Source organism: Saccopteryx leptura, chromosome 1 (assembly GCF_036850995.1).
Source record: "Saccopteryx leptura isolate mSacLep1 chromosome 1, mSacLep1_pri_phased_curated, whole genome shotgun sequence".
NCBI classification, from domain to species: domain Eukaryota; kingdom Metazoa; phylum Chordata; class Mammalia; order Chiroptera; family Emballonuridae; genus Saccopteryx; species Saccopteryx leptura.
In genome coordinates, this window is record NC_089503.1 from 14,915,446 (window position 1) to 14,940,104 (window position 24,659).

General features: G+C 48.6%; 1 protein-coding gene and 1 long non-coding RNA gene across 3 annotated transcripts; one reads left to right on the plus strand and one right to left on the minus strand.

The window, feature by feature from the left end:
• Positions 1 to 4,420: 4,420 nt before the first annotated feature.
• SERPING1 (serpin family G member 1) lies at positions 4,421 to 15,442 on the minus strand. Of its 2 annotated transcripts, none has more exons than XM_066361532.1 (8): positions 15,379 to 15,442; positions 14,790 to 14,867; positions 12,590 to 13,178; positions 11,328 to 11,462; positions 9,930 to 10,130; positions 9,387 to 9,526; positions 5,856 to 6,075; positions 4,421 to 4,946 (listed from the first exon to the last, which is right to left on the minus strand). In XM_066361532.1, exons 2-8 carry the CDS (start codon positions 14,841 to 14,843, stop codon positions 4,693 to 4,695), a joined length of 1,593 nt encoding a protein of 530 aa, XP_066217629.1. In that variant the 5' UTR covers positions 14,844 to 14,867; positions 15,379 to 15,442; the 3' UTR covers positions 4,421 to 4,692. The 2 variants fall into 2 exon arrangements, with proteins under 2 accessions (XP_066217629.1, XP_066217628.1); XM_066361531.1 differs by lacking the exon at positions 15,379 to 15,442 and adding an exon at positions 14,948 to 14,964 and having other exon boundaries at positions 14,790 to 14,916.
• Positions 15,071 to 19,466, plus strand: LOC136389953 (uncharacterized). The gene is made up of 3 exons (XR_010748499.1): positions 15,071 to 15,199; positions 15,828 to 15,931; positions 19,249 to 19,466. It is a non-coding gene; the product is annotated as an uncharacterized lncRNA (long non-coding RNA).
• Positions 19,467 to 24,659: the final 5,193 nt, after the last annotated feature.

Here is a 24,659-nt window from a genome sequence, read left to right on the forward strand (position 1 = left end):
TGGTTTGGGCAGAAAGGAAACAAACCTGGCCAAATAAGCCACTGAGTCTATTCGGATCACTTCACAGCTGTATGACCTTTGGATAGTTACTTAACCTTTCTGAGTTTTCCCTTCCTTATCTCACAAGCAGGGACAATACCTGGGTTTTAGCACGGGGGGGTGGGGGTGGGTGGGGGGGTGTCACAGCATTTTCAAAGTGCTGTGCCCATGGGTCAGAATCACTTCCTAGCCCCTGCCTTTGCCCAGCCGCATTTCTTCACATCAGGATTTTCCCCAGGAGGAGATTTCCTGAATTTGGGCGGTGCCGTTTGCTCTCAAGAGTTCCTCAGAGAAGAATCAGTGAGGGACCGGCCCAGACAGGAATTTGCCATCTTTCCAGCAACCGTGAAGGGCGCTGAGAAGAGCAGGGCATGTAGTCCAGCCTAATGTGAGGTGGTGGTCTCTCCATGCCCACGGAGCTACAAGTAGAGGCAACTCAACTCTTTCTTTTTTAAAGTGTTTTTGTTGTTGTTTTTGTGACAGAGACAGAGAAGTCAGAGAGAGGGACAGATAGGGACAGACAGGAAGGGAGAGAGATGAGAAGCATCAATTCTTCGTTGTGGCACTCTAGTTGTTCATTGATTGCTTTCTCATATGTACCTTGACCAGGGGGCTACAGCAGACCAAGTGACTCCCTACTGGAGCCAGCGACCTTGGGCTCAAGCTGGTGAGCCTTGCTCAAACCAGACAAACCCATGCTCAAGCTGGCGACCTCAGGGTCTCGAACCTAGGTCCTCTGCATCCCAGTCCGATGCTTTATCCACTGTGCCACCACCTGGTCAGGCAGTTGTTGTTTTAATTGATTTGAGAAAGAGAAAGAAACGTCGATTTGTTGCTTTACTTATTTGTGCACTTACTGGTTGATTCTTGTATATGCCCTGACTAGAGACGGAACCCAGAGCCCTGGCATATTGGGATGATGCTCTAACCAAGTGATCTACCCAGCCAGGGCAAAACTAGCCTTTCTTTTCCCCTCTCAGAACCCTTGACCTCAACCAGAGCATGCGTAAACTAGAGAAAGTACACTGGAAGCTTGAATCAACTCCCATCTTGCATTTCAGCTCAGAACTTGGCACCTAGCCCAGCTGCAGTACCACCTCGGTCAGTTACCACACTGCCTCCATGCCTCAGTTTCTCTTATTACCACGGTATTCTGTGAGAGGGGGATGGGGAAGCCAGGTTCTGCAGGTAGCCTAAGGCCCTGGAGTGGGGGCAGCAGGGATGTGAGCATACATCCTGGTGGCTCTGATGGCCTTAAGGAAAACAGTCACCCTATAGAACAGGGGTCCCCAAACTACGGCCTGCGGGCCACATGCGGCCCCCTGAGGCCATTTATCCGGCCCCCGCTGCACTTCCGGAAGGGGCACTTCTTTCATTGGTGGTCAATGAAAGGAGCACACTGACCATCTCATTAGCCAAAAGCAGGCCCATAGTTCCCATTGAAATACTGGTCAGTTTCTTGATTTAAATTTACTTGTTTTTTATTTTAAATATTGTATTTGTTCCCGTTTTGTTTTTTTACTTTAAAATAAGATATGTGTAGTGTGCATAGGGATTTGTTCATAGTTTTTTTTATAGTCCGGCCCTCCAACGGTCTGAGGGACAGTGAACTGGCCCCCTGTGTAAAAAGTTTGGGGACCCCTGCTATAGAAGCATCTCGGGCAGGATTAGCTTGAACGAGTTGAGACCTTATAGGACATATGCTTGAAAAATGGCTATTAGTTGATGGCCGAATTCCTACTGTTGTTGCGGGGAGTAGAGATAAGTACCTCTTGGGCTGTTGGTGGTTGCGGACCTGAATGTCTGAGTGTGTGAGAGCTGGGGACGGGAGCAAGGGGGAGAGAGGGTCACGGTGACCAGAACTGCATCTGCAGCCAGAAGAGCTAAACCCAGAAATCACAGTCAGCACATTCGGGTGGACAACACTGTGCCAAGGACAGGGGAAGGGAGGGACAGGAGACATAGTGGGGGATGGGAAAAAAGAAAGAAATAGAGACAGGAGAAGACAAAAAGATGGGATTAGGAGGGAGGAACAGAAAAAGGGAGACAAAGGGCTGAGCAAGAGCATCAGAGTCTCTAAGGATAAACTGGAAACTAGAAAACCACGTGAAGAGACTTCAGAGGTGAAAAGAACACTCATGGAGTTAAAATCCATCTTTGTATCTCTCTCCCTCATCACGCTGTAGGTTTTTTTTTTTTTTATTCATTTTTTTTTTTTTGAGAGAGGAGAGAGAAAGGGAGAGAGAGAGACAGAGAGAAGAGAGACAGAGAGAGAAGGAGGGGAGGAGCTGGAAGCATCAACTCCCATATGTGCCTTGACCAGGCAAGCCCAGGGTTTCGAACCGGCGACCTCAGCATTTCCAGGTCGACGCTTTATCCACTTTGCCACCACAGGTCAGGCCACGCTGTAGGTTTTGAAGGCCAGCACTAGTTTAAGTCATTTTTATGCCCTCTGTGTTTAGCATCGTGCAGACATAAGGACTCTCTGCTTGTTTGTTTGTTTGTTTTTGGTGAGGGAGAGAAATGAGAAGCATCAATCTGTAGTTGTGGCATTTTTTAGGTTTTTGTTTTTGTTTTTGCAAGAGAGAGAGAGGCAGAAAGACCAACAGACAGGGAGAGAGCTGAAAAGCATCAACTTGTAGTTGTGGCTCTTTTAGTTGTTCATTGATTGCTTCTCATATGTGCCTTGACCAAGGGATCCCAGCTGAGCCATGACCCCTTGCTCAAGCCAGCAACTTTGGGCTCAAGCCAGTGACCTTTGGGCTCAAGGCAGCAACCTTTGGGCTCAAGGCAGCAACCTTTGGGCTCAAGCCAGTGACCTTTGGGCTCAAGGCAGCAACCTTTGGGCTCAAGGCACCGACCATGGGGTCATATCTGTGATCCCACACTCCAGCCGATGACTCCGTGCTCAGGTGGGTGAACCTGTGTTCAAGCCAGATGAGCCTGTGCTCAAGCCAGCAACCTCAGGGTTTCAAACCTGGGTCCTCAGTGTGCGAGGTTGATGCTCTATCTATTGCAACACTGCCTGGTCAGCTAGGGCATTCTCTTTGTTGAACAAATAAAGGAAATATTAAGAAAAGGTAGCATTGTAAGATAGAAGGGCAGAGACAGATATAGTGGCTCTGGGGATAGACTTGAGTCATAGAGACAAGCTTTCAAACCCCAGGTCTGTCATTACCTAACTGCACAACTTTGAGCAAGACATAGCCTCTGCGAGTTGAGAGTTTACCATACAAAGTTGTTGAGAATGAACGTCTGTGAAACTTTCAGCAGACTGCCTGTATAAGCTCCCAACAGTGTTAGTTACGATTAGTACATTGTCACAGATAAATAAGAGAGCCAAAGACTGGCATAAATGGAGAACATGAATAGCCTCCAATTAATGACTTTGCCCTCTAACTCAGTGCCTGTCCACTAGAACTCCAGGTCTGGCCATGTGACTTACTTGCTTTGGCTGATGAGACAGTGGTCAATCTGATGCTAACAGAGACGCAGAGGTGTGAAAAAGATAGCCTGTTGCCTTGGCCAGGTAGCTCAGTCAGTTGAAGCATTGTTCCGATACGCCAAGGTTGCAGGTTTGATCCCCGTTTAGGACACATACAAGAATCAACCAATGGGCCCTGGCCAGTTGGCTCAGGGATAGAGCGTCGGCCTGGCATGTGGAAGTCCAGGGTTCGATTCCCAGCCAGGGCACACAGGAGAAGTACCCATCTACTTCTCCACCCTTCCCCCTCTCCTCCTTCTCTCTCTCTTCCCTTCCCGCAGCCAAGGCTCCATTGGAGCAAAGTTGGCCCGGGTGCTGAGGATGGCTCCATGGCTTCCACCTCAGGCACTAGAATAGCTCCGATTGCAGCAGAGCAATGCCCCAGAGTGGCAGAGCATCGCCTCCTGGTGGACATGTCAGGTGTATCCTGGTCGGTCGCATGCGAGAGTCTGTCTCCCACCTTCTCATTTTTTTTTTTTCATTTTAGAAAGTAGAGGGAGAGTCAGAGAGAGAGAGAGAAAGAGGAGAGACAGAGAGAGAGAAGGGGGGGAGGAGCTGGAAGCATCAACTCCCATATGTGCCTTCACCAGGCAAGCCCAGGGTTTCGAACCGGCGACCTCAGCATTTCCAGGTCGACGCTTTATCCACTGCGCCACCACAGGTCAGGCCTCACCTTCTCACTTTGGAAAAACACACACACACACAGACACACACACACACAGACACACACACACAAACACAAAGAATCAACCAATAGAGAAGTGGATTGAGCCTAGAGGAGAACAGCTAGGTCCAGCCCAGATCAGCAAGACCACTTAGCCAACCCTGAGATTTAGATGAAATTATAAATGGTTATTGTTTTAAGCCACTAGTTGGAAAAGGCAAATGAGAGAGGAAGACGTGGTCTGCCAGGTTTTATTTGTATAGTCTAGTGAACTTGAACCAGAGAAGACTGCAAAAAGTGGTTTAGAGAGTCATACATAGCGAAGGGAATACTAGATGCCGGTCCCTTCACCAGACTGTGACGGTGCCCTTCAGGTGGAGGACAGAGGACACCAGAGGCAGGAGGTGGCTGGGGGCAGTTCAGGTAGGCAGCAGCAGGGACAGCTGCAGCTGAACAAGCGGGGCCCGGAGGGGTCGGGTGTGCCCTAGGCTGGCCCCTGCTGCTCTCAGGAGCTGGGGTCATACACCCGCCCCATGAAGACCGGGAACCTGTGCTGCTGGTCCCAGAGCAGGAAGAGGAAGGGCTGTTGGACCTCAAAGACCAGCAGACTACGGGCCACCGAGATGGCCGAGGCCGCAGCCGCCTCCACCCCGGTCTCCGTCAGCTCCAGCACCGTCTGGTGCTCCATCGCAGACACCATAAGATCCGGGTCCTCTGTCAGCCCGCACAGGTTGAGGTCATAAGAAAAGTCATAGAATTCTATGGCATAACCAGAAAAAACAATGAGTCAACGACCAGCACAAAACCCTCAGTTGCTGAAAACATTTGTCCTGAATTTTCTGGGTTGGTCCAAAGTCCCAATACTCTCTTCTTCCTCCTTCTTGCTTACCAAAATATCTATCATACCTTCCGGTCCAGTTCCTGGGACCCTTTGCTGGTGGGCCCATCTTTACTCCAACCACCACTTTCTCTCAGATGGGGAGAGACCTTGCCCCCACCCACAAAAACCCCTGAAAAATGATGTCATTTCTTCCTTGTCAATAAGCACCTTGAAAATGATATACTATACAAGAAAGAGGTCATATGTTATCAAATGAGGTCATATACAAGGGTGTGATATATGCTAGGAAACAAGATTGCCTATCAGGAGGTCAAGTACTTTAAAAGAAAATAAAGAGATATATCGGGAAGGGAGGTCAAAGGCTAGGACGTGAGGCCAAAGGTTAGGAAATGCAATCTCTGTTGCCTCTCCTAAACTCAGAAGCCTCTAGACTAGACCCTCTTATCCTGAGCACTTCTTGCATAATCCATGGATTAGTTGAGTGTTATGAAATGTCTCTGGGGGAGGAGCATCCACAGCCCACCTTAGTCACCTGTCCCAATGTCACAGTGAACCATAGTGCAAACAGTCAGAAGAGTTAAAGGCCTGGGCTGGCTCACTGCTAGCTCCAGGGACCTTGGCTAAATCATGTCAACTTTCTGAGTCATTTCCTCAATGATGTAATGAGATAATGACACCTGTCCCTGTAATTTACAGGATGGAGGGACAGCCTAAGATTATAGCTGTAAAAAATACTCTGGAGAGGACTAAATGCATTGTAAGGACCCCCCCCCCCCCCATTTTCTCCTCTGAAGGTCTGGGAACAACTCCGAGCTGCCAGGGCTCACCCAGGTTCTCCATGACTGTCAACATGTCCTGGCTGCTCTTGAGTTTGAAACGGGGCATCATCAGGAGAGTGGGCTGGTACTTGACCATCTCCAGCTTCTTCATGATGGCCGTCAAGACAGAGGGGCTAAGAGCCTGCTCCATGTCTTCCAGATGGTAGGTCATGCTCTGGGGCATCAGGATCACCATGCTCAGGTTGTTGGAGAGCTGCAGTTGCCCCACCTGGAGAAAGAGAGAGGCACCTATCAGTCTTCCCGCCCTCCGGGTCCCAAGGCTGATCTTCCGTCTGCTGCTCTGATCTGTACCATTTCAGCAAGCAGCGGCTGGGCCGAAGCTTCCCGGCTGTGCCAGGAAATGGGGATGAAACTGGGCTAGGTGCTGGTCTAACTCTGTGCCGGTGAGACGCAGAAGAGTGAGCACAAGTTTCGGGTCACACAGGCCGAGGATGACACCCTGACTCTACCTCTGATGAACTGTGTAATACAGGCAAGTAATGAAATCTGAGTCCTGTCCCCTTCCTCTCAAGTGTGTTGTGTATAAAGTATGTAACACGCAGAACATACCACCAGAGTTACCAGGTCAGTCGTTTTAAAGACTTGATGATTCTGCAGTGCCTATGAGAGCAAGTATAAATCCCTTAGTGTGACTTTCAAGATTTTGTACAAGTTGATCCTAGCCTACCTTCCAATTTGCCGTGAGAAGAAATTTCACTGATGGCCAGACAAAAATACCAGAGAAGTGCATTGTTTCTAACAATGTCCCCACTGCCGAATGGGGTCTAATGCAAGTTCTCAACCCAGGGCGAACTGCCCCCAGGGGACATTTGGAGACATTTTGGTTGTTACAGCTGGAGGAGGGGACTCACGGTATTACTAGGATCTAGTGGGTAGAAGCCAAGGATAATACTAAATCCTACAATGCCCAGGACGGCACCACCTTGCAACAAAGAATTACCCAACCCAAAATGTCAATCATACCAAGGTGGTGAGATCTTAGATTAATAGTATATGAGACTATCATTAAAAAGGTGTTATGGTTGAAGTTGAAAGATGGACAAGAAGAACCTAGACTGCAGAATTCAACTGGGCAATGAAGAAACTAACTGAAACCAATCAACTGTTGGAATTTGAAAAAATGGCCCAGAAGAAGCAGGATGTAAATTGCTATTGACTGAAGAGTATGGACACGGGGTCCCTCTTGATGGAGGCTTCAACAGGGGTGCGCTCATCTGGGTGGTATGTACCCTTCAAGTCCTGCCTACAGTCCTTGAACCTTGGACCATGAAGTGCCATGTTATGGTCTTGCATTTCTAAGCCAGTAACTGAAGCATACCTGAGCCAGTAAATCTAACCCCCTTAGTTGGGTGAATTCTCTTTTAAGTCTCAGGAAGACTTAGAATTAAGTATGAGAATGACAAAGTAAACCAACTTCATAGCAGTAACACTAGCTAATAAATTCAGGGTAATCTTAAGAGAATCAGACACACTAGTTTTCTGCTTTTAAGCAAAAAGGTATAGAATAATTTCATTAAGTTTAAGAATGATGTCAAGATGTTGGGTTAAAGTTGATTTACTCTTTAAATTTAATTTTCAGTTCACAGGTGTTAGGAAAACATGGCCAAGCAGGGTTTTAATTCTGCCCTGTCAGGTATACGACATACTTAAAAAGAAAATAAAGTATAAGCATCCTCATAACCTTGAAATGCTCATGGGAATATTAACCATATTTGTAAATGGAACAAATGGTTTAAAGAAATTTACTCTGTTCAAAGTGGCTTGATTAAAAAATAAGTCAGTGTTTCTATATAAAAACTATTATAAATATAAGTAAATTTGCTTAAAATCAAAAGGTTTAATATCTTGAATTTATAACATTAATACATTAATTATGTTTAAAATCCAAGGAACTGTAAATACTGTGTTTTTGTGCACAAAACTCCTGCTCCGTTGACATAAAAAGACACTGGTGGCCCTGGCCGGTTGGCTCAGTGGTAGAGCGTCGGCCTGGCGTGCGGGGGACCCGGGTTCGATTCCCAGCCAGGGCACATAGGAGAAGCGCCCATTTGCTTCTCCACCCCCCCCCCCCTTCCTCTCTGTCTCTCTCTTCCCCTCCCACAACCAAGGCTCCATTGGAGCAAAGATGGCCCGGGCCCTGGGGATGGCTCCTTGGCCTCTGCCCCAGGTGCTAGAGTGGCTCTGGTCGCGGCAGAGCGACGCCCTGGAGGGGCAGAGCATCGCCTCCTGGTGGGCAGAGCGTGGTCCCTGGTGGGCGTGCCGGGTGGATCCCGGTCGGGCACATGCGGGAGTCTAACTGTCTCTCCCCGTTTCCAGCTTTGGAAAAATACAAAAAAAAAAAAAAAAAAGACACTGGTACCTTCTCCCCTATCATATGAGTTAGAGTGATGGCCTGATCACTATTCTCTTCCTTGTACATGCTATTCCGATTTTTAAAAAATAATTATGGTCAAATTCACTGAATGGGGACCAATGTGTAGAAAAGTGCATGAGTGATCAAATGTAACCTCCCCTCTGAAGTCTTCTCAGCCACGCACACTGGCACCCTCCACTGAATTCATTCGCTTATTCAGCAAAGGTATAGCGAGTACTTATTATATATGACAGTGTTCTAGGCACTGGGGACATTTTTTAGAAACAAGACAGGTAAGGTCTCTATTCCCAAGGATAGAAATATCTCAGGGAGATAGACAATAGTGTCACCAAATAAACAAAGAGCCATTTCAGACAGGGATAAATACCATGAATATAATAAATCGGGGATGTTATGGGGTGAGGAGGGCGCTACTTTGAGGGGGAAGGCCTCTCCGCCAAAGTGGTCTTTGAGCTGACACCTGGATGAGCAGGAGAAACATGTTATGTGAAAACCCGAGTGAAGAAGTGTCTCAGCGGAGGGAAAGCAAACCCCAGCTCCCAGGTGGAAACAAGCCCAGCGTGCTCCAGGACACGTCCTTTACTTCTCGGCCTGGAACTCAGCCACTGGGTGTCTCCCCCTGAGCTTTACCTATAGGTCTGTCTGTGTCTCGCGGTCCTACCCAGGCAGAAATACCTGATCACTGGGTGTAAGACACTTTACTAACTGGAATCCTCTGAGCTCCGTATTCTGTCTTCCCTTCCTCCCCATCCACTGCTCAGTTTCTGCTAAGGGAGTTAAGCATTTAAACACATGTGCACACGTACATCATGTAGTCACAAGTAGATACACCGATACATGTGTACATACATGTGTGCGGTACATGCATGCATACATCAGATGCACAGAATAGAAACATGACTCACTTTTGCCATTTGATGGAGTAGAGATGAGGGAAGAAACCTTAGAATCCTGCTTTCCAGCCTAGAATATACAATGCCTGCCTTGGTCAATGCTGGAGAATGAAGAAAGAGAAGACAGGGTAGAAATACAAAAGAAAGGAGCAGAAATTAGGAAGGGTGCGCCCCAAATCAATGGGGCCCCAGCAGAAAAGAGATCAGGACACACAGGCACTGAAAAAGGAGTGGGAAGAGCCAAGAACTGACCTTGGCTTTCAATGTCTGGTCATTGAAATGGGCCACCGGGTACTTCTTGCTGGTCATCATGGGCACTTTTATCACAGAGGATTTTAAGTGAAAGGGCTCCTTCCTGGTTCTTTTGTGATCGAATGTTTTCTTCCACTTGGCTAGAAGGAAGAAAGAGGGGGAGGGTACTCTAATGCAGGAGCGGAGAGGGTGTAGAGCTAAAGCCTGCCCTGTGGTGGTGCAGTGGACAAGGCATCGACCTGGAACGCCGAGGTTGCCAGTGTGAGACCCTGGGCTTGCTGGGTCAAAGCACATACGCGAAGCTGGTACTTCCCATCCCTCCCTCTCCCTGTTTTTCTAAAATCAATCAATAAAATCGTAAAAAAAAAAAAAAGTGTGAGAAAGAAAAGAAAAGAACAAAGGATGTAGAGCTACAGTCCTTGATAGCAAGGGGTGGGACAGGTACAATGGGGTCCAGCCATGGATCTTGGGGTCGTGGCTTCGCAGCCAGGAGAGGAAGAAGGATACAGGATGGGAAGATGACTGGGTCCAGGGCCCCCTTACCACTTAGGTAGATAGCATTGAGGAAGACCAGGCGGGTGTCGGAGGGCAGGCTGTCGAGCAAATGGCTGATCTTGTCATTGGTCTTCTCTGCCACCCAGCTGTTGATGAGCTCCAAGTTGACATTACTGTCATTTCCCAGCACTCTAGGGCTGTCATACAGGTTCTGAGCGGCATTGACAAAGGCATCCCTTATAGCCAGGTCTGTGGGAGGGCGGGTCGCAAAAAGGAGGCATGAGTCCCCTCCCTGAACACCCTCCCGCCTTCCAGGAGCAGGTTTTGAGAGGGGGTATGTTTCCCAGCATGCTCTGTGCTCACTCCTAGGACACAGCATGTTGGAACAGGCCACTCCTCTAGTAGATGTGACAATGAGGCCCAAAGAAGGGAAACCCTGAACTTTGAGCAGAATTTATCCTAGGCGCCACCTGCCTCTGCTTGCTGTGAGCACGGCTCAGCAAGATAACTCTTTACTTCTGTTTGTCTGTATTTTCCCTCTTTTCTTAATTCAAGAGGCAACAGAGCCTGCTTCCCGGCCTGAGTGAAAGTTATTAATAAGACTTCCTTTGCTCTCCAAAGCCCAGGTCCACTAAAGAAAATAGTGTTTGGAAGAGAAATTTCTTCTGGACTAAGTAACTGATATTGAATGTAGTTGCATTTTCTACCAACCCAGCAAGACAGAGGGTAACGTTGGTTTATAGCAAATAAGTAAATGCAACATTACTAAAAAATATTTTCCTTTATTTAAAGAGAGGGTCAGACTAGATCTGTAGTTTTCAAACCTTTTCAAGTGGCGGAACTGTGTTTTCAAATAAAGGCAGGTCTGAAGCCCACCGTATAAAAGGGCTCTGGCGGAGGCTGGGTGAGGGCCCAGAGCCCAGCTGGCTCCATCTCCCTCTCACAGGAAGTGGCAGCCCCCCAACTCCCTACTCCCACCATGACTTCTGAAACAGCTCTGCAGAACCCTAGGGCTCTGTGGATCAAAGCTTAAAAAAACCCTGCGTTTGATCATTTTGGAAGTTTATCCTTCTTACTACCTACTTCGTAATCTAACACATGTAAATGACAACAAGTTCATATAAGAGAAAAAAAGTACAAAGACCAGGAGCTCTAAGACTCCCTGAACCCGTGTTGCCTATTTTCCGTCTATAGCTCTCTAGCCCCACCTCTTCCCGGGCTGTTGTTCCAAACGGAGTTGATGAATGCAGATGACTTGCCCTGGGTCCCACCAGCCGGACCGTCTGGAGCCACCCGATGTGTCTGCTGAGAGACCCTCACGTGCTCCACAGTTCACCCTAGATGTTCTCTCTCTGACGTCCCTCTGTCGTTTCTCCCCAGTGCTGGGTCCCCCTCAGACTCCCCTTCAGGACCCTGCTCAGCAGCCTCCCGGTCCCCGGCACTGACCTGGGCTGTGGAAGATCTGGGAGGCGGACATGAAGCCCTTGGACGTGAAAGCCTTCAGGGCCTGGTGGACGCAGGCAAAGTCCTCGGGGTAGGAGAGGACGGTCTCCAGGTTTTTCTTGGTGGTGTTCCCAGCCCCTGCAATAAAGGGCAGAGACAAGGGGCGGCTGCAGGAGGTACGGGGGACTCATCATCAATCAGGTCACTTTTGAGGGCCCAGGCTGGAATGGGGGGTTGTTGCCCTGCTATGGAGGGGATCAACTATCAGAGCTGGAGGCGTGGTTTCAGGAGACGGTATATGCATCCAAAGAGAGGGGTGTGGGACTTATGAATAATCACAGTTAGGCTTTTCCAGAGCTTCAAATACTTTCCTCTTTTATTTTTCTGCCTAATTTTTATCCTACTCATCATTCAAAGCCTGGCCCAACCGCTGCCTATTCCACATGAACTATTACTGAGTTGGTTTGGGTTTATAAGATTTCACCCTATAGGCAGTGACACTAGATCACTATTAAGAGGAGACATCAGAGAATCATAAAAGAGGATGGATGTTCAGTACCCGTTTAGCTATTCATCATTAAATATTCATCTTCTATGCAGTAGCAGATGCAATTTATTGAGCACTTACTTGGTTCCAGACATTACAAGTGCTTCTCCCATATTATCTCATTGAATCACAATAACCCTTTTACATAAAGGAAATTACTATCCTCATTGTGCAGATGAGGAACCTGAGGTTTAAGAGGTTAAGCAGTCTATTCAATTTAAGATCACAGAGCTAATAAATGCAGGATATAGACAGAATTCAAGGCTTATCTTTTGAGCATCAGAGATATTAACTGAAACCAATCAACTGGAATGTGCCTTCCAGGGAACATTTGGCAATGTCTGAAGATACTCTGGTTGTTATAAGTGGGGGGATGCTACCAGCATCTAGTGGGTAGAGAGGTTAAGGATGTTAGGATTCTGGGACTCCATGGTGGCTGGGTCCTTGTTTTATATGTTCTTGTGTGGTCCATAGAGTTTTATAAGCCATGGTGCCTATTAAATCATTGTTACATGAAGGAATAAGTGAAAGTTCAAGCATAAAAAGAATACACACACACACACACACACACACACACACACACACACACCCGCTCCTGTCAAATGTAGCCCATCTTTATAGCTTCCTCACTGAGGCATAGCTTTGTAGGTGTCTGGGTTAGGGACCCTCATGGGTGGGTCCAACATACAACCTGAAGAGAACTCAGCCAGGTTCTTACCAAGCAGGACCTGAGTAAGCAGGCTGGCGACGCCGAAAGGTGAGAAGACCATATTGGTCTCAGCCTTCTTCACTGATGAGATGGCATGGTAGAGTTTCACAGAGAAATCTGTCAACGCTTCCCCGAGTATGTGCTTTGCTGAAGGATTCTCCAAGTCAGGACAGTAAGTGTCAGGCTCTGGGCAGAGGGGCCCAGTAGTGGGCTGGGTAGTTGGGTAGGTAGGTTGAGTGGTTGGCAGGGTAGGTTGAGCAGTTGATTGGAGGCAGAGCTGGGAAGCGGTCTGCAAAGTGGTACTAGCCCTTAGAATGGTTGAGTTGTTTGTCTGCACGGTGGAAGAGCCCTTGGCGGGCTGACTGGATTGATTCTTGGGGACCTCTTTCTCTGAGACATCTTCTTTGTTTTCTCCTCGCGAGCTGTCCAGATCCGGGGGACCATGGCTGGTACCATTAGGATTTTTGTTTTCTCCTCGCAAGCTGTCCAGATCCGGGGGACCATGGCTGGTACCATTAGGATTTTTGTTTTCTCCTCGCAAGCTGTCCAGATCTGGGGGACCATGGCTGATACCATTAGGATTTGAGGAGGCTCTATCCTGTAGGTCAAGAAACTGAGTTTCATTTTTCTATGAGGCACAGTCCCTTCAAACACTCAAAGCAGGAAGAGGAGGTGGGAATGTGGATAAGATCTTGTACCCAAGATAATTTCTGAAAAGGTCTGGTGGATGAGGGGTCTGCCTGGAGCCAAGGCCAGGAATTCCTTCAGTGCAGGGGCAAGGCAAGAACGGGTGAGCGTGGTGGGGTGGGCACGAATATTCTCTGCCGAAGATGAGAAGTAGTCAGGGACGCTGTTATCACTGACCAATTACTGTCACATAGGAAGCTGTTTCCCAGACTTTGGAGCTGAGTGTCAACGTCCATTTATCCGTGTTCTTACAATTAAAAACAAAACAATCTGCCTGTTTTGACTCAGTTGCCTGCCCAGGATAGACATTTGAGCTTGTAGCCTTAGCTTTAGAACAGTGGTTTTTCAAATTGTGGGTTGTAGCTCATTAATGGGTATTGAAAACAATGAAAGGAAGAAAGGAAGGAAGGGAGGGAGGGAGAAAGAGAGGGAGGGAGGGAGGAAGGAAGGGAGGAAGGAAGGAAGGAAGGAAGGAAGGAAGGAAGGAAGGAAGGAAGGAAGGAAACAGAAAGAAGGAAAGAAAGAGGAAAGGAAAGAAGGAAATACAGAAGGAAGGAAGAAACAGAGGGAGGAAGAAATAGTATAGACCAGTGGCTCTCAATCAGAAACAAATTTGACCTCAGAGGACATGTGGCAATGTCTGAAGGCATTTTCGGTTGTCATAGTGAGTGAAGGGGATGGGGGGAGGGGGGAGATGCTGCTGGATTCTAGTGGGTGGAGGCCAGGGAAACAGCAAGACATTTTACAAAGCACAGGACAGCCCTTCATACTGAGGAATTGTCCAGCCCCACATGCTAATTGTTCCGGGTTGAGAAATCACGTATTATCCCCATGTCACTGACAAAAGAAACTAATGCCAAGACATACTAAGTAACTGGGCCCAGGGTCTCGCAGAAGCTGTAGGGAAAGCTAGGAGTCAAACCTTGGTCTGATCCAGGTCTCTGCTTATTATTACATCACCTGCTGAATCACAAAGGACATTGCTGGTGCCACCTTCCACACATATGAACACAAAGGCCAGAACAAGCATCCGCCGTGCTCCTGGGCTCAGCCCTTACCCCTGCTCCCCCAGAACACCGGGACCTCTCACTGCAGTTAGCGCCCACCCAGGCCCAGGTGTGTCTGTTATCACTTCTGCTTTTCACTGGCTCAGCCTGGGGAGACCCTGTGTCCCACCTGCCAAACCCCTTCCCTGCCCCTCAGTGTCCACAACAACCCCAGCTTTCATATCACAAAATACTGCCCATCTCCTTGCCCTATTTGGTCCCTTCCGTTTATTCTCCACTTGATAAAATCAGGGCAGGTGGGCTCGGAGAAGTGACTTGCTCAAAGCCACCAGGCTGGGGTCTAGCGGTCCAGGATTCGAACCTGTGTCCCTCTGAGTCCCCAGCTCTTTCCAGGCTTTCTACGAATGGAGCTGCAAGGATCAAACTGGCTGATCCCAAAAGGAGCTCTCATTCGCCGGAGCCTGAAGGGTTAACCCTAAGCACCACCACCCCCATCCCATGAAAGGGCCACTCACCGCAGCCAACAGCAACAGCAGCAGGAGGGTCAGCGGGGTCAGCCTGGAGGCCATCTGGGAGGCGACGTCAGGCCGGACCTGCGGAGCCAGCCAGAGTCGGAGCCAACTTCGAGCCCGGGGGCCCGGGGCCGGGGCCCGGGCCCGCCCCGGTTCCACTCCCCGCCCCGGTTCCACTCCCTGCCCTAGCCCCAGTCTGTGAGGGCTCTCCACCGCCCTCTCCCAGCCACCTTCTCTCAGGCTCCGCCCTCTGTTTTGTTTTCCCAAAACCGCTTCCCTTTCCCGGAACCCGCTGGCTCTGCTTGTCCCCCCAGGCCCGGGTCTCCGTCCATCTGTTCCATCCTGGGGGTCCTGCTTCAGCCAGACAATAAGGCCAGTGGCAGAGGGACGAGGAGAAGGCCAGAAGGGGTTGGGTACGACAGCCCAGGAGGGTCGGGAAGGGGAGAGGCAGAAGTCTTAAGTGGAAGCAAGTCTGTAGAGACCGCGGGGCTAAAAGGGGCCAGGGAAACGGAGCGGGGTGGGGGTGGGGGTGGGGGTGGGGGATAGGATGATGAGAAGATCCCTCCCCATGCCCCCCTCCCAGGAACCAGACCTGCTCCCAACTCCTGGGCCTGGGCAGCTTCAGTGCAGACTGAGTGGATAGTCCCACAGGGTCAAGGAGGGTGGGGTGTGTGTAGGTGGGGGGGTCGGTTTTCGCTATTGGCTGGCCCAGGACACTGCCCAGTTACAAATTAAGGATGATTGATCGCTGGTGTGAGTTCCTGTAAATCACGATGGGAAGGATTCCTTGGTGGGCTTCTGGGGGCAGAACCCGGGATTTAGCCCCAAACCCGTTGAGAGCCAGGGGTAGGGAAGCTTGGGTTTAGCCCTCAGCTTTACACAAGGAAGCTTACCCCCTCCACGTTCACGGGTCATGCTAAAAACAGGACAGACACAAATAGCTCCACAGTTTACAGGCAACCACATTTTCGGAAATTGCTTATCTCTGCTGATCCTTAAAGTAACTCTTTGGAAATAGACCCCTTTGTGCCTATTTGATAGATAAGCAGCCAAGCTTTGGAGCACTTCGGGCCTGGCCCATGGTCACCCTCACTTGAAGATAAGCCTGAAGTCCCAACCTGGCCTCTGCTCTTCCCCTGCTTTCTGTGAGTGTGATGTTTCTCTTCGCTGAGACCTGGAATCAGTGGTCCTCTTGGGACACAGTCAAGGAGTCCAGGGCACCCAGCCCAGCAAGGCTTTGCCTTAATTTCAAAATAAACGGAAAGCTGGGCGTCTGCGTTTGGGGGCAGGGGGACATTTGTAGTGTCCTGGGAACCAAAAGACCTGGCTGTCATCTGACTTCCGTCTCAGCACCTCTCCTCGCAGGGTTGCCAGATAAAATACAGGAAGCCCAGTTCAATCTGAATTTCACTTCAGCAAACAATTGAACTATGTTCCATGTAATGTTGGGACATAATTATACTAACATTTTGGGGGCTCATTCATCTGAAATTCAAATTGAACTGGGCATTCCTGTATCTCATTTGCTAAATCTGGCAACCGTACCTCCTTGGAAAAGCAAGGCAGTCTCTGATGACCTGGCCCAGCTCTGATGTTTGCTGATTGTCGCACTGATGGTTTGGCACATCCAGGAAGGCTGGCTGCTAGCACTAGCTACTCTAAGGGACTGACCAGGGACAGAAACAAGAGAGAATATTTGTGTGTCTCCTTGGGGGTCCTTGGAAAAGACCCAGAAAGACTGCATCTGTGTAAAGCCAGCAGGCAGGGCCGGGGCCACTATCACAGCAGCCCGGCTCATGCAGGTTCGCATTGGATTCGGACAGTCGATAAAGAAACAGCGGAGCCAAAAACTGATGGGCCATAGCCTTTAATCCTACCTTGCACCCGGCGGGCAAGTAAAAACATACACTGGGCTCCAAAACCCAGTCACACTCAGTGCTCACAAAGCCACTGACTTATCCGAGTTTCCTAGAATCAAAGGTTTCTAGCTCACCAGCCTTCTTCTCCTCAGTTCCCCATCTCCTTCCTTATCCCAGATACAAACTCTACACAAACTGGCATCTCACTCAGCACTCCGCCATCTTGGCTGCTTCTCCTGGCCTCCTCCATGTGGCCTCCTTTAGCTGCTGGCTCTACTCTCACCGCTCTCTCATGCTAACCTCAGGAACCAAGAGCGCAAACTCTCGTTCCGTCCCCATTTTATAGTGTAGAAATCCAAACCCTTAATCCAATATACATAACAGGGAAGTCTAATACAAAGTCACTTCTCTGAGGCATGATAGGATTGTACCACCTCACACCAAAAAGGGTGGGACAGGCTTAATCCCAAAACCAAGGCTACAAGGATTCTGCTTGCCCCTAGCCCACCCCAACACACATTAATATCACCTGGGCGACTGCCTCCTCGTGTTATCTTTAACAAAGTGAGCATAATACATTTTATCCGCCCAACAATCCACCCCTATGCTCACTTTACTACCCACAATTTACATCACCAGCATTCCTGTGCAAGGAAATTAGAACATTACACAGATTACAACAGCAAAAATAATAGTTTCAACAATCACAAAGGTACACTTCACCAGTCTCTGAGCACTTTGCCCAAAGCGCAAAATGTCCTCGGCCTATGGGAAAAGCTTCCCGGGGCAGGGGAGTGCTTCCAGCAAAGCCACCCCCCACCCCCATCAGGGTATTTCACATTGTCCAAAATCCGTAATCCGTAAATCCATCCAACAAAGGAGCCAATGCCCACTCCGGTCGTAGTCCAGGAAATCAGTCCACGCACATAGGGCGTCAGCCACCCCCCTCATTCCTGCCGTCCTGGCAGGTCTTACATGTGCCCCAAAGAGGGGCACATGGCGTCCAGCCCTATGTCCCAAAATCGCAGACCTACCAGGGCCGCAGTAGGTGCTCCTTCCAGCTGGGCTTCCATCTTCTGGAGGCTGTAGATCACAACTCTAGCCCAATTCTCCTCATCCTCCAAAGAGGAACTGAAAACACCAGCTCCCGCTGCCAGGCTCAAGCCCTGGGCTGCCGCCGCCTTCTGCTCCGCAGACCTTGCAGCTCTGGACCCGGCTTCAGCTTCAGCCTCAGCCTCAGCCCCGGCCTCCTGACGCTGCTGGCTCTCCGCAACATCCAGGGCAGTCTGCAACTCACGGACCTCTGAATCCTCCTCCAGTAGCTGCTCCATTTCCAGGCGAATCTCACGAACCTGGTCCGCCTCGTCCTCCAGCTCTTCCTCCAGCTCCAGGGTCAGCATTGGTTTCTCCTCTGTTTGCTCCAGCTCCTCCCGCTGCTCGGTTTGCAGGTCCCAGGCAGCCTCTTCCACAGAGCTCTCGGTTTTCTCACGCATGGCTGTAAAAGTCAGCCAGCCTACGATCCCCAAGAGGACAGCCATGGGGAACCCTAACACTAACCAGTCCTCTACTCCACCACTCAAAGGCTCCTTGCCGATCTGTATCGAATCCTGCCACAGACTACGCCAAATGTAAAGCCAGGAGCCATGGCCAGGGCCACCATCAGAGCAGCCTGGCCCATGCAGGTTCGCATTGGATTCGGACAGTCGATAAAGAAACAGCGGAGCCAAAAACTGATGGGCCATAGCCTTTAATCCTACCTTGCACCTGCCGGGCAAGTAAAAACATACACTGGGCTCCAAAACCCAGTCACACTCAGTGCTCACAAAGCCACTGACTTATCCGAGTTTCCTAGAATCAAAGGTTTCTAGCTCACCAGCCTTCTTCTCCTCAGTTCCCCATCTCCTTCCTTATCCCAGATACAAACTCTACACAAACTGGCATCTCACTCAGCACTCCGCCATCTTGGCTGCTTCTCCTGGCCTCCTCCATGTGGTCTCCTTTAGCTGCTGGCTCTACTCTCACCGCTCTCTCATGCTAACCTCAGGAACCAAGAGCGCAAACTCTCGTTCCGTCCCCATTTTATAGTGTAGAAATCCAAACCCTTAATCCAATATACATAACAGGGAAGTCTAATACAAAGTCACTTCTCTGAGGCATGATAGGATTGTACCACCTCACACCAAAAAGGGTGGGACAGGCTTAATCCCAAAACCAAGGCTACAAGGATTCTGCTTGCCCCTAGCCCACCCCAACACACATTAATATCACCTGGGCGACTGCCTCCTCGTGTTATCTTTAACAAAGTGAGCATAATACATTTTATCCGCCCAACAATCTGCTTCACCAGAGCTTCATTCCCTGTGGCCCACTGGGAAGACCTTAAACAGTGGGGAAGTTCACATCAGTGCCAGAAATACAATGCAGTCACTCTAGTCAAGCTGCTAAATAACTAAAGTCAAAAAGGTTGAGGCATGAGGAAACAATTCTATTTTTGTTTTAACTAACCTGGGGACTTCAACTTTTGCATTTGCCAGTCCTGTGTCACTGCCTGGTTATACATCAAACCTCCAGATAACACTCTCATTACGCCCCTCCCCCCAAAGGACTCATGCATCCAGACCATGCGACATCCATCTGACATCCATCATCCAGCCTGCCCGACATCTGACTGATAACCATTCTGGACCAATCCTAGGGCGAAGAATACAGGACTGATTATTTTCAAGGCTCTTTTTATTATAAGAACACTTAACTTTTCTTTATTCTTCGGAACACTTCTGGGTTTTTTCCTACCCGTGTTGTGGGTATGCAAACTCTCAGACCCTTGAATAAACCTTTATCATTTATTTCTAGCCAAAGCCTCCAGACCCTTTTTGAGTTCATTTAATACGTGGTTGGAGCAGCTGCACACACATTATCACTTCTCTGTCCTAGGGCCCAACTTTGGGGGCCTCGAAAGCACACTGAGCTTGTGAGTTCTGGGCAATGGGTCAGCCAAACAAAAAGGAGGTGGCAGAAAGCAACCTCACTCATCCTCTCCTTAATTCTAATGATACCTATAAAGTGGGTGCTAATAATAATCCCAAGTTAAATGAAGGAAAAGAAGTGACTCACAGAAATGAACTGATTCACCCAACACAGCTAGTAAGTGACTGTAAAGCCAGTAGGCAGGGCCGGGGCCACTATCACAGCAGCCCGGCCCATGCAGGTTCGCATTGGATTCGGACAGTCGGTAAAGAAACAGCGGAGCCAAAAACTGATGGGCCATAGCCTTTAATCCTACCTTGCACCCGGCGGGCAAGTAAAAATACACACTGGGCTCCAAAACCCAGTCACATTCAGTGCTCACAAAGCTACTGATTTATCCGAGTTTCCTAGAATCAAAGGTTTCTAGCTCACCAGCCTTATTTCCTCAGTTCCCCATCTCCGTCCTTATCCCAAATACAAACTCTACACAAACTGGCATCTCACTCAGCTCTCCGCCATCTTGGCTGCTTTTCCTGGCCTCCTCCACGTGGCCTCCTTCCGCTGCTGGCTCTACTCTCTCTGCTCTCTCAGGCTAACCTCAGGAACCAAGGGTCAAGTCCCGTTCTGCCTCCCTTTTATAGTGTAGAAATCCAAACCCTTAATCCAATATACATAATAGGGAAGTCTCTAATACAAAGTCACTTCTCTGAGGCATGATAGGATTGTACCACCTCACACCAAAAAGGGTGGGACAGGCTTAATCCCAAAACCAAGCCTCAGGCTACAACAATTCTCAACACACATTAATATCACCTGGGCAACGGCCTCTTTAACAAAGTGAGCATAATACATTTTATCTGCCCAACAGTGACAGAACCAAAATATAGACCAAGTCTGTTTCACCCTGTACTGACCCATCTAAATTACTGGCGTACACCAGGGACTAGCGGAAGCAGGCAGCAGACGGAGCATCTGTGCCCAGCTGCAGGAGTCCGATGCTCTATGGACCAAAGTCTAAGGGTAAACAAGGCTGAATGGAGAGATTTCCCAGCCTGTGGGAAATGTCTCCTTCTGCAGACATTTAAACTCTCTGGCCAAAGCCCCCCCTGCACTTTAGATGTTTAGAGGGTGTGTCTGTGTTGGTCAAATAAATGTGTAAAATATGATTTTTAAGTTTGTTCTTATAGTTTGCATTGGGGGCTGGGCAGCGCCAGGTATATGTGGTCTGTGAAATTGCAAATTACCTTCCTGCTTGGGAAGGGCCATTGTTTTGCTAATATTTGCTGGAGGAGAGGTTTTTGCACCAGAAAGTTTTGAAGAGAGAGAGGAGAAGAAGAAGAAAGAAGCCATGTTTGCAGAGTGAGAGAGGAGAGAATGAAGAGTGCTGAAGAAGAAACCGTGTTTGCAGGGAGAGAGAAGGTGTGCAGATGGGGAACCAGAGCTGAGGGGCTTTGCGAGTTCCGCTATGACTGGTGGGGCCTTTGATTCTAGGAGAAACCGGAGAAGATTCACCTGGTTGTGGAACCAGAGAATGTGTCAGGGCTTTGGGAGCTCTGAATGAGGTGTTTGCTTGTTGGCCAGTGCGAGACTTTAATAAAGGAATGGCCTACGATTTTTTGGCTCCACTGTTCCTTTTTTTTTTTTTTTTGTATTTTTCTGAAGCTGGAAACGGGGAGAGACAGTCAGACAGACTCCCGCATGCGCCCGACCGGGACCCACCCGGCACGCCCACCAGGGGGCGATGCTCTGCCCCTCCGGGGGGTCGCTCTGCCGCGACCAGAGCCACTCTAGTGCCTGGGGCAGAGGCCAAGGAGCCATCCCCAGCGCCCGGGCCATCTCTACTCCAAGGGAGCCTTGGCTGCGGGAGGGGAAGAGAGAGACAGAGAGGAAGGGGGGGGGGGTGAAGAAGCAAATGGGCGCTTCTCCTATGTGCCCTGGCCGGGAATCGAACCCGGGTCCCCCGCACGCCAGGCCGACGCTCTACCTCTGAGCCAACCTGCCAGGGCCTGGCTCCACTGTTTCTTTACCGTCTGCCTGAATCAAATGTGAACCTGCATGTGTACGGCCCCGATGGCGGTGACTACTGATCGTATAGTCTGCTTCCTGGATACTCTCCTGCCTGAAGATGCTGGAGTTGAAACTGAAGCTCTCCCTGATTAAGACACTAGTACTTTTCCCCAACAGGATGACCGGAGGTTGATTTAATTGAGGTGCTTGGAGAATTCCTCCCTAGCGTGGGTGTTTAGAGAGTCGTCAGCTTAGGGGTGTGACTTCAGTCCTTCCCCCACCCCTGGGGACAGGTCTAGGGTTTTCCTGCCATGAGAACCTTCCCTTCTGGTGGGGGAGGTGGGATGAGCCCACAGGGACGTCTGTCCGCATGTTTGCTGTGTACATGGCTCCAACCCCCTGTGGGTTTTCTGGTGCTGGATGAAGTTCAATTCTCAGATAAAATACAGGAAGCCCAGCTCTTTCTGTACTCAGAATATTTCACCAAGTTTTTCTGCTAGGTGAGTCCTCGGGTACCAAAGATTCAGATTGCTGTGGGTAAACACTTTCTCACAATCAATATACCTATAGTTTCTCCTCCGAAGAAAAATGATACAAAACTTGGAAATAAGGCAAAAGAATCCGGGTCAGCTGATTCTCAGAACACAGAGACTCGTTCAAGTGATAATTTTCTCAGTTCTCCCACGAACAGGACTCAACTAATACCACTCCAGACGCAGAGAGATGTTGATTGATTACAAAGAATGCTTTGGGCATTAGGGCTCAATTCTCTTTTCAGAACTCTGGCTGTGAAGTACCATTCTAGCGGAATGAAATTTTCTTTGACTTCTTATTTACCATGGATCAGGGCCCAGAGTCTATGTCAGATGTTGACCTGTCAAAACAGATAAGATGCAAATGTTTTTTTGTGTGTCTGGTAGAAGTGAGAGTGAAATGGAAACATTTGCAAGAGACAATAATGATAATCCCAAAGGTTATGATCTTATTGTTCTATAGGGCAGTAGTCAGTTTTGTAGCTAATTTAGCTTTGTTATTCCAACATTCTCTTTTTCACTAAGTAGACACACACACACGCACACACAGGCACACACATTTCTTGCATCATTTGAATCAGCTTTGTCATCCTGATGTTTGTCTCATTAATGTTCTCACTGTGTATTTGTGTAAGAATGTTTCTGCCATTCTGAGAACTGTGTTTTTGGCTTTTCTCTTTCGTGCGTTGTGGATGCTTTGTGAGTAAAGATAGACTATTGACGGTGTAAGAATGAGATGGCACTCCATCACCAGTTGTGCAGGCTTTCTTAGAGGAGAAAGACCTGCCGGGGCACTCCTCCAGGAGAAGTGCACCGGGTTACAGACTAGGGGCAAGTTATATAGTGTTTGGGAGAGCCTGAGGGGATACTGAGGCAAAAGTCCTGGTATGTCCGGAATGCTCTTCCTTGGGGGGCTTCGAGCATGTGGGTGTTGAATCAAAAGTCCTGGTATGTCTGGAGCCCCTCCTTGGGGTGGCTTGTCAGCTTTTTGGAATTTCTTCTGTCTCAGGGGCCATAGTCCAGTAAGGATGAGGTCTGACAGATAAACGGAACATCAAGAGGGCAGTTTGGAATACACATATCTATCAGACGGAACCTTGTCTACTTCCTACACACACAGTCCTTTCTTGGGGGAGGAAGCATAGGCTTAGTAGCCAGGAGTGAAGGGGCTTTGGGGGTCCCTGCTGCCAGTGTGCACCTGACATTGTCGTTCATTCCCTTTTTGACCAGTTTATCCCACACGGGCTCTTTCCTGCTCAACCTTCCAAGGACTGCGCCTTCCTGGGAACCCACCAGACAGTCTCCATTCACAGGACTTTTCTGCTAAGGACCCTCTTCTCAGATATCAGCACTCCCACGTCCATGGCAGCTCTATTCACAGTAGCTAAGATGTGGGAACAACCCAAATACCCACCAACAGATGAGTGGATAAAGAGAATGTGATATGGACATACAATGGTGTGTACTTCAAAAAGAAGGAAATTCTGCAATATGAGACAACATACTGGACCTTGAAGACATTATGCTAACTGAAATAAGCCAGACACTGAAAGACAAATACTATATGATTCCACTGATATGAGATACCTAAAATAGTCAAATTCATAAAGTCAAAGATTGGAGTGGTGGTTACTAAGGACTGTGAGGGAGAGGGGTTCTGGTTCTGGGGAGTTGTATTCATCAACAGATACATGGTTTCAGTTAAATAAGAGGGACAAGTTCTAAAGATCTGCTGTACAAGACCGAACCTATAGTCCGCAATAATGTACAATTACATTTTGTTAAGAGGATAAATCTCATGCTGTGTTCTCATCAAGATAAAATAAAACAGCCCATCTTCTTTTCATCTCCCCTCAGTCTTCTGGGAGGAGATGGGTGGGAATGAGAAACAAACACAAGAATAAGATACAAATAATTGCTCGAACACAAACACTCTGAACCCCACACTCGGGAATGTATTTGAAGACCTTGGAAGGCCAAGGAATAAACAACTTTTCTAGGTAGACAGACACATGTGATGAGTCTTTACAGGAGTTTTAAATGGGTCCATTTCTTTCTGTCTCAGGAAATTTTAGAATACCCTGTCAAAGTTATCATTACAATATCAAGTACGTGTTTTGTAAAAACTTTCAGACACCCCAGACATTTATAAGATGAAAAGTTGTTCCAGATACAACTGCTGGGAACAGTTGCAAGTATGTTCTTCCAGATTCTCCTCTTTATTCATAAAATTGTATGATTTTCTACACCTCTCCCATACACATAATTATTACCCTTCCATATTTCTTTTCCTACTTAACTGAGTATCCAGGCATTGTTCCATCTCATTCTTTCTAACAGCTGCATAGTATTCCATGGTGTGGGTGCATCACAAACTATTTCTTTGCTTTCACACTGAGAGACATTTGGGTTGCTCCCCAAACCCCCTAATTGCATACTGGTTCCAAGAGGCTCCCTCATGTCTGCCCACTTTTACACCTCTCCCTCACAGCATACCTGGGTTTTCT

Excerpts from the sequence above, each read along its gene's own strand:
- SERPING1 (XM_066361532.1), bottom strand. The coding sequence starts at position 14,843 with ATGGCCTCCAGGCTGACCCCGCTGACCCTCCTGCTGCTGTTGCTGTTG. Across the intron at positions 11,463-12,589 it reads GCTTACTCAGGTCCTGCTTG|GGGCTGGGAACACCACCAAG; the intron begins GTAAGAACCTGG and ends CCTTTATTGCAG. Across the intron at positions 4,947-5,855 it reads GACAGTCATGGAGAACCTGG|AATTCTATGACTTTTCTTAT; the intron begins GTGAGCCCTGGC and ends GTTATGCCATAG.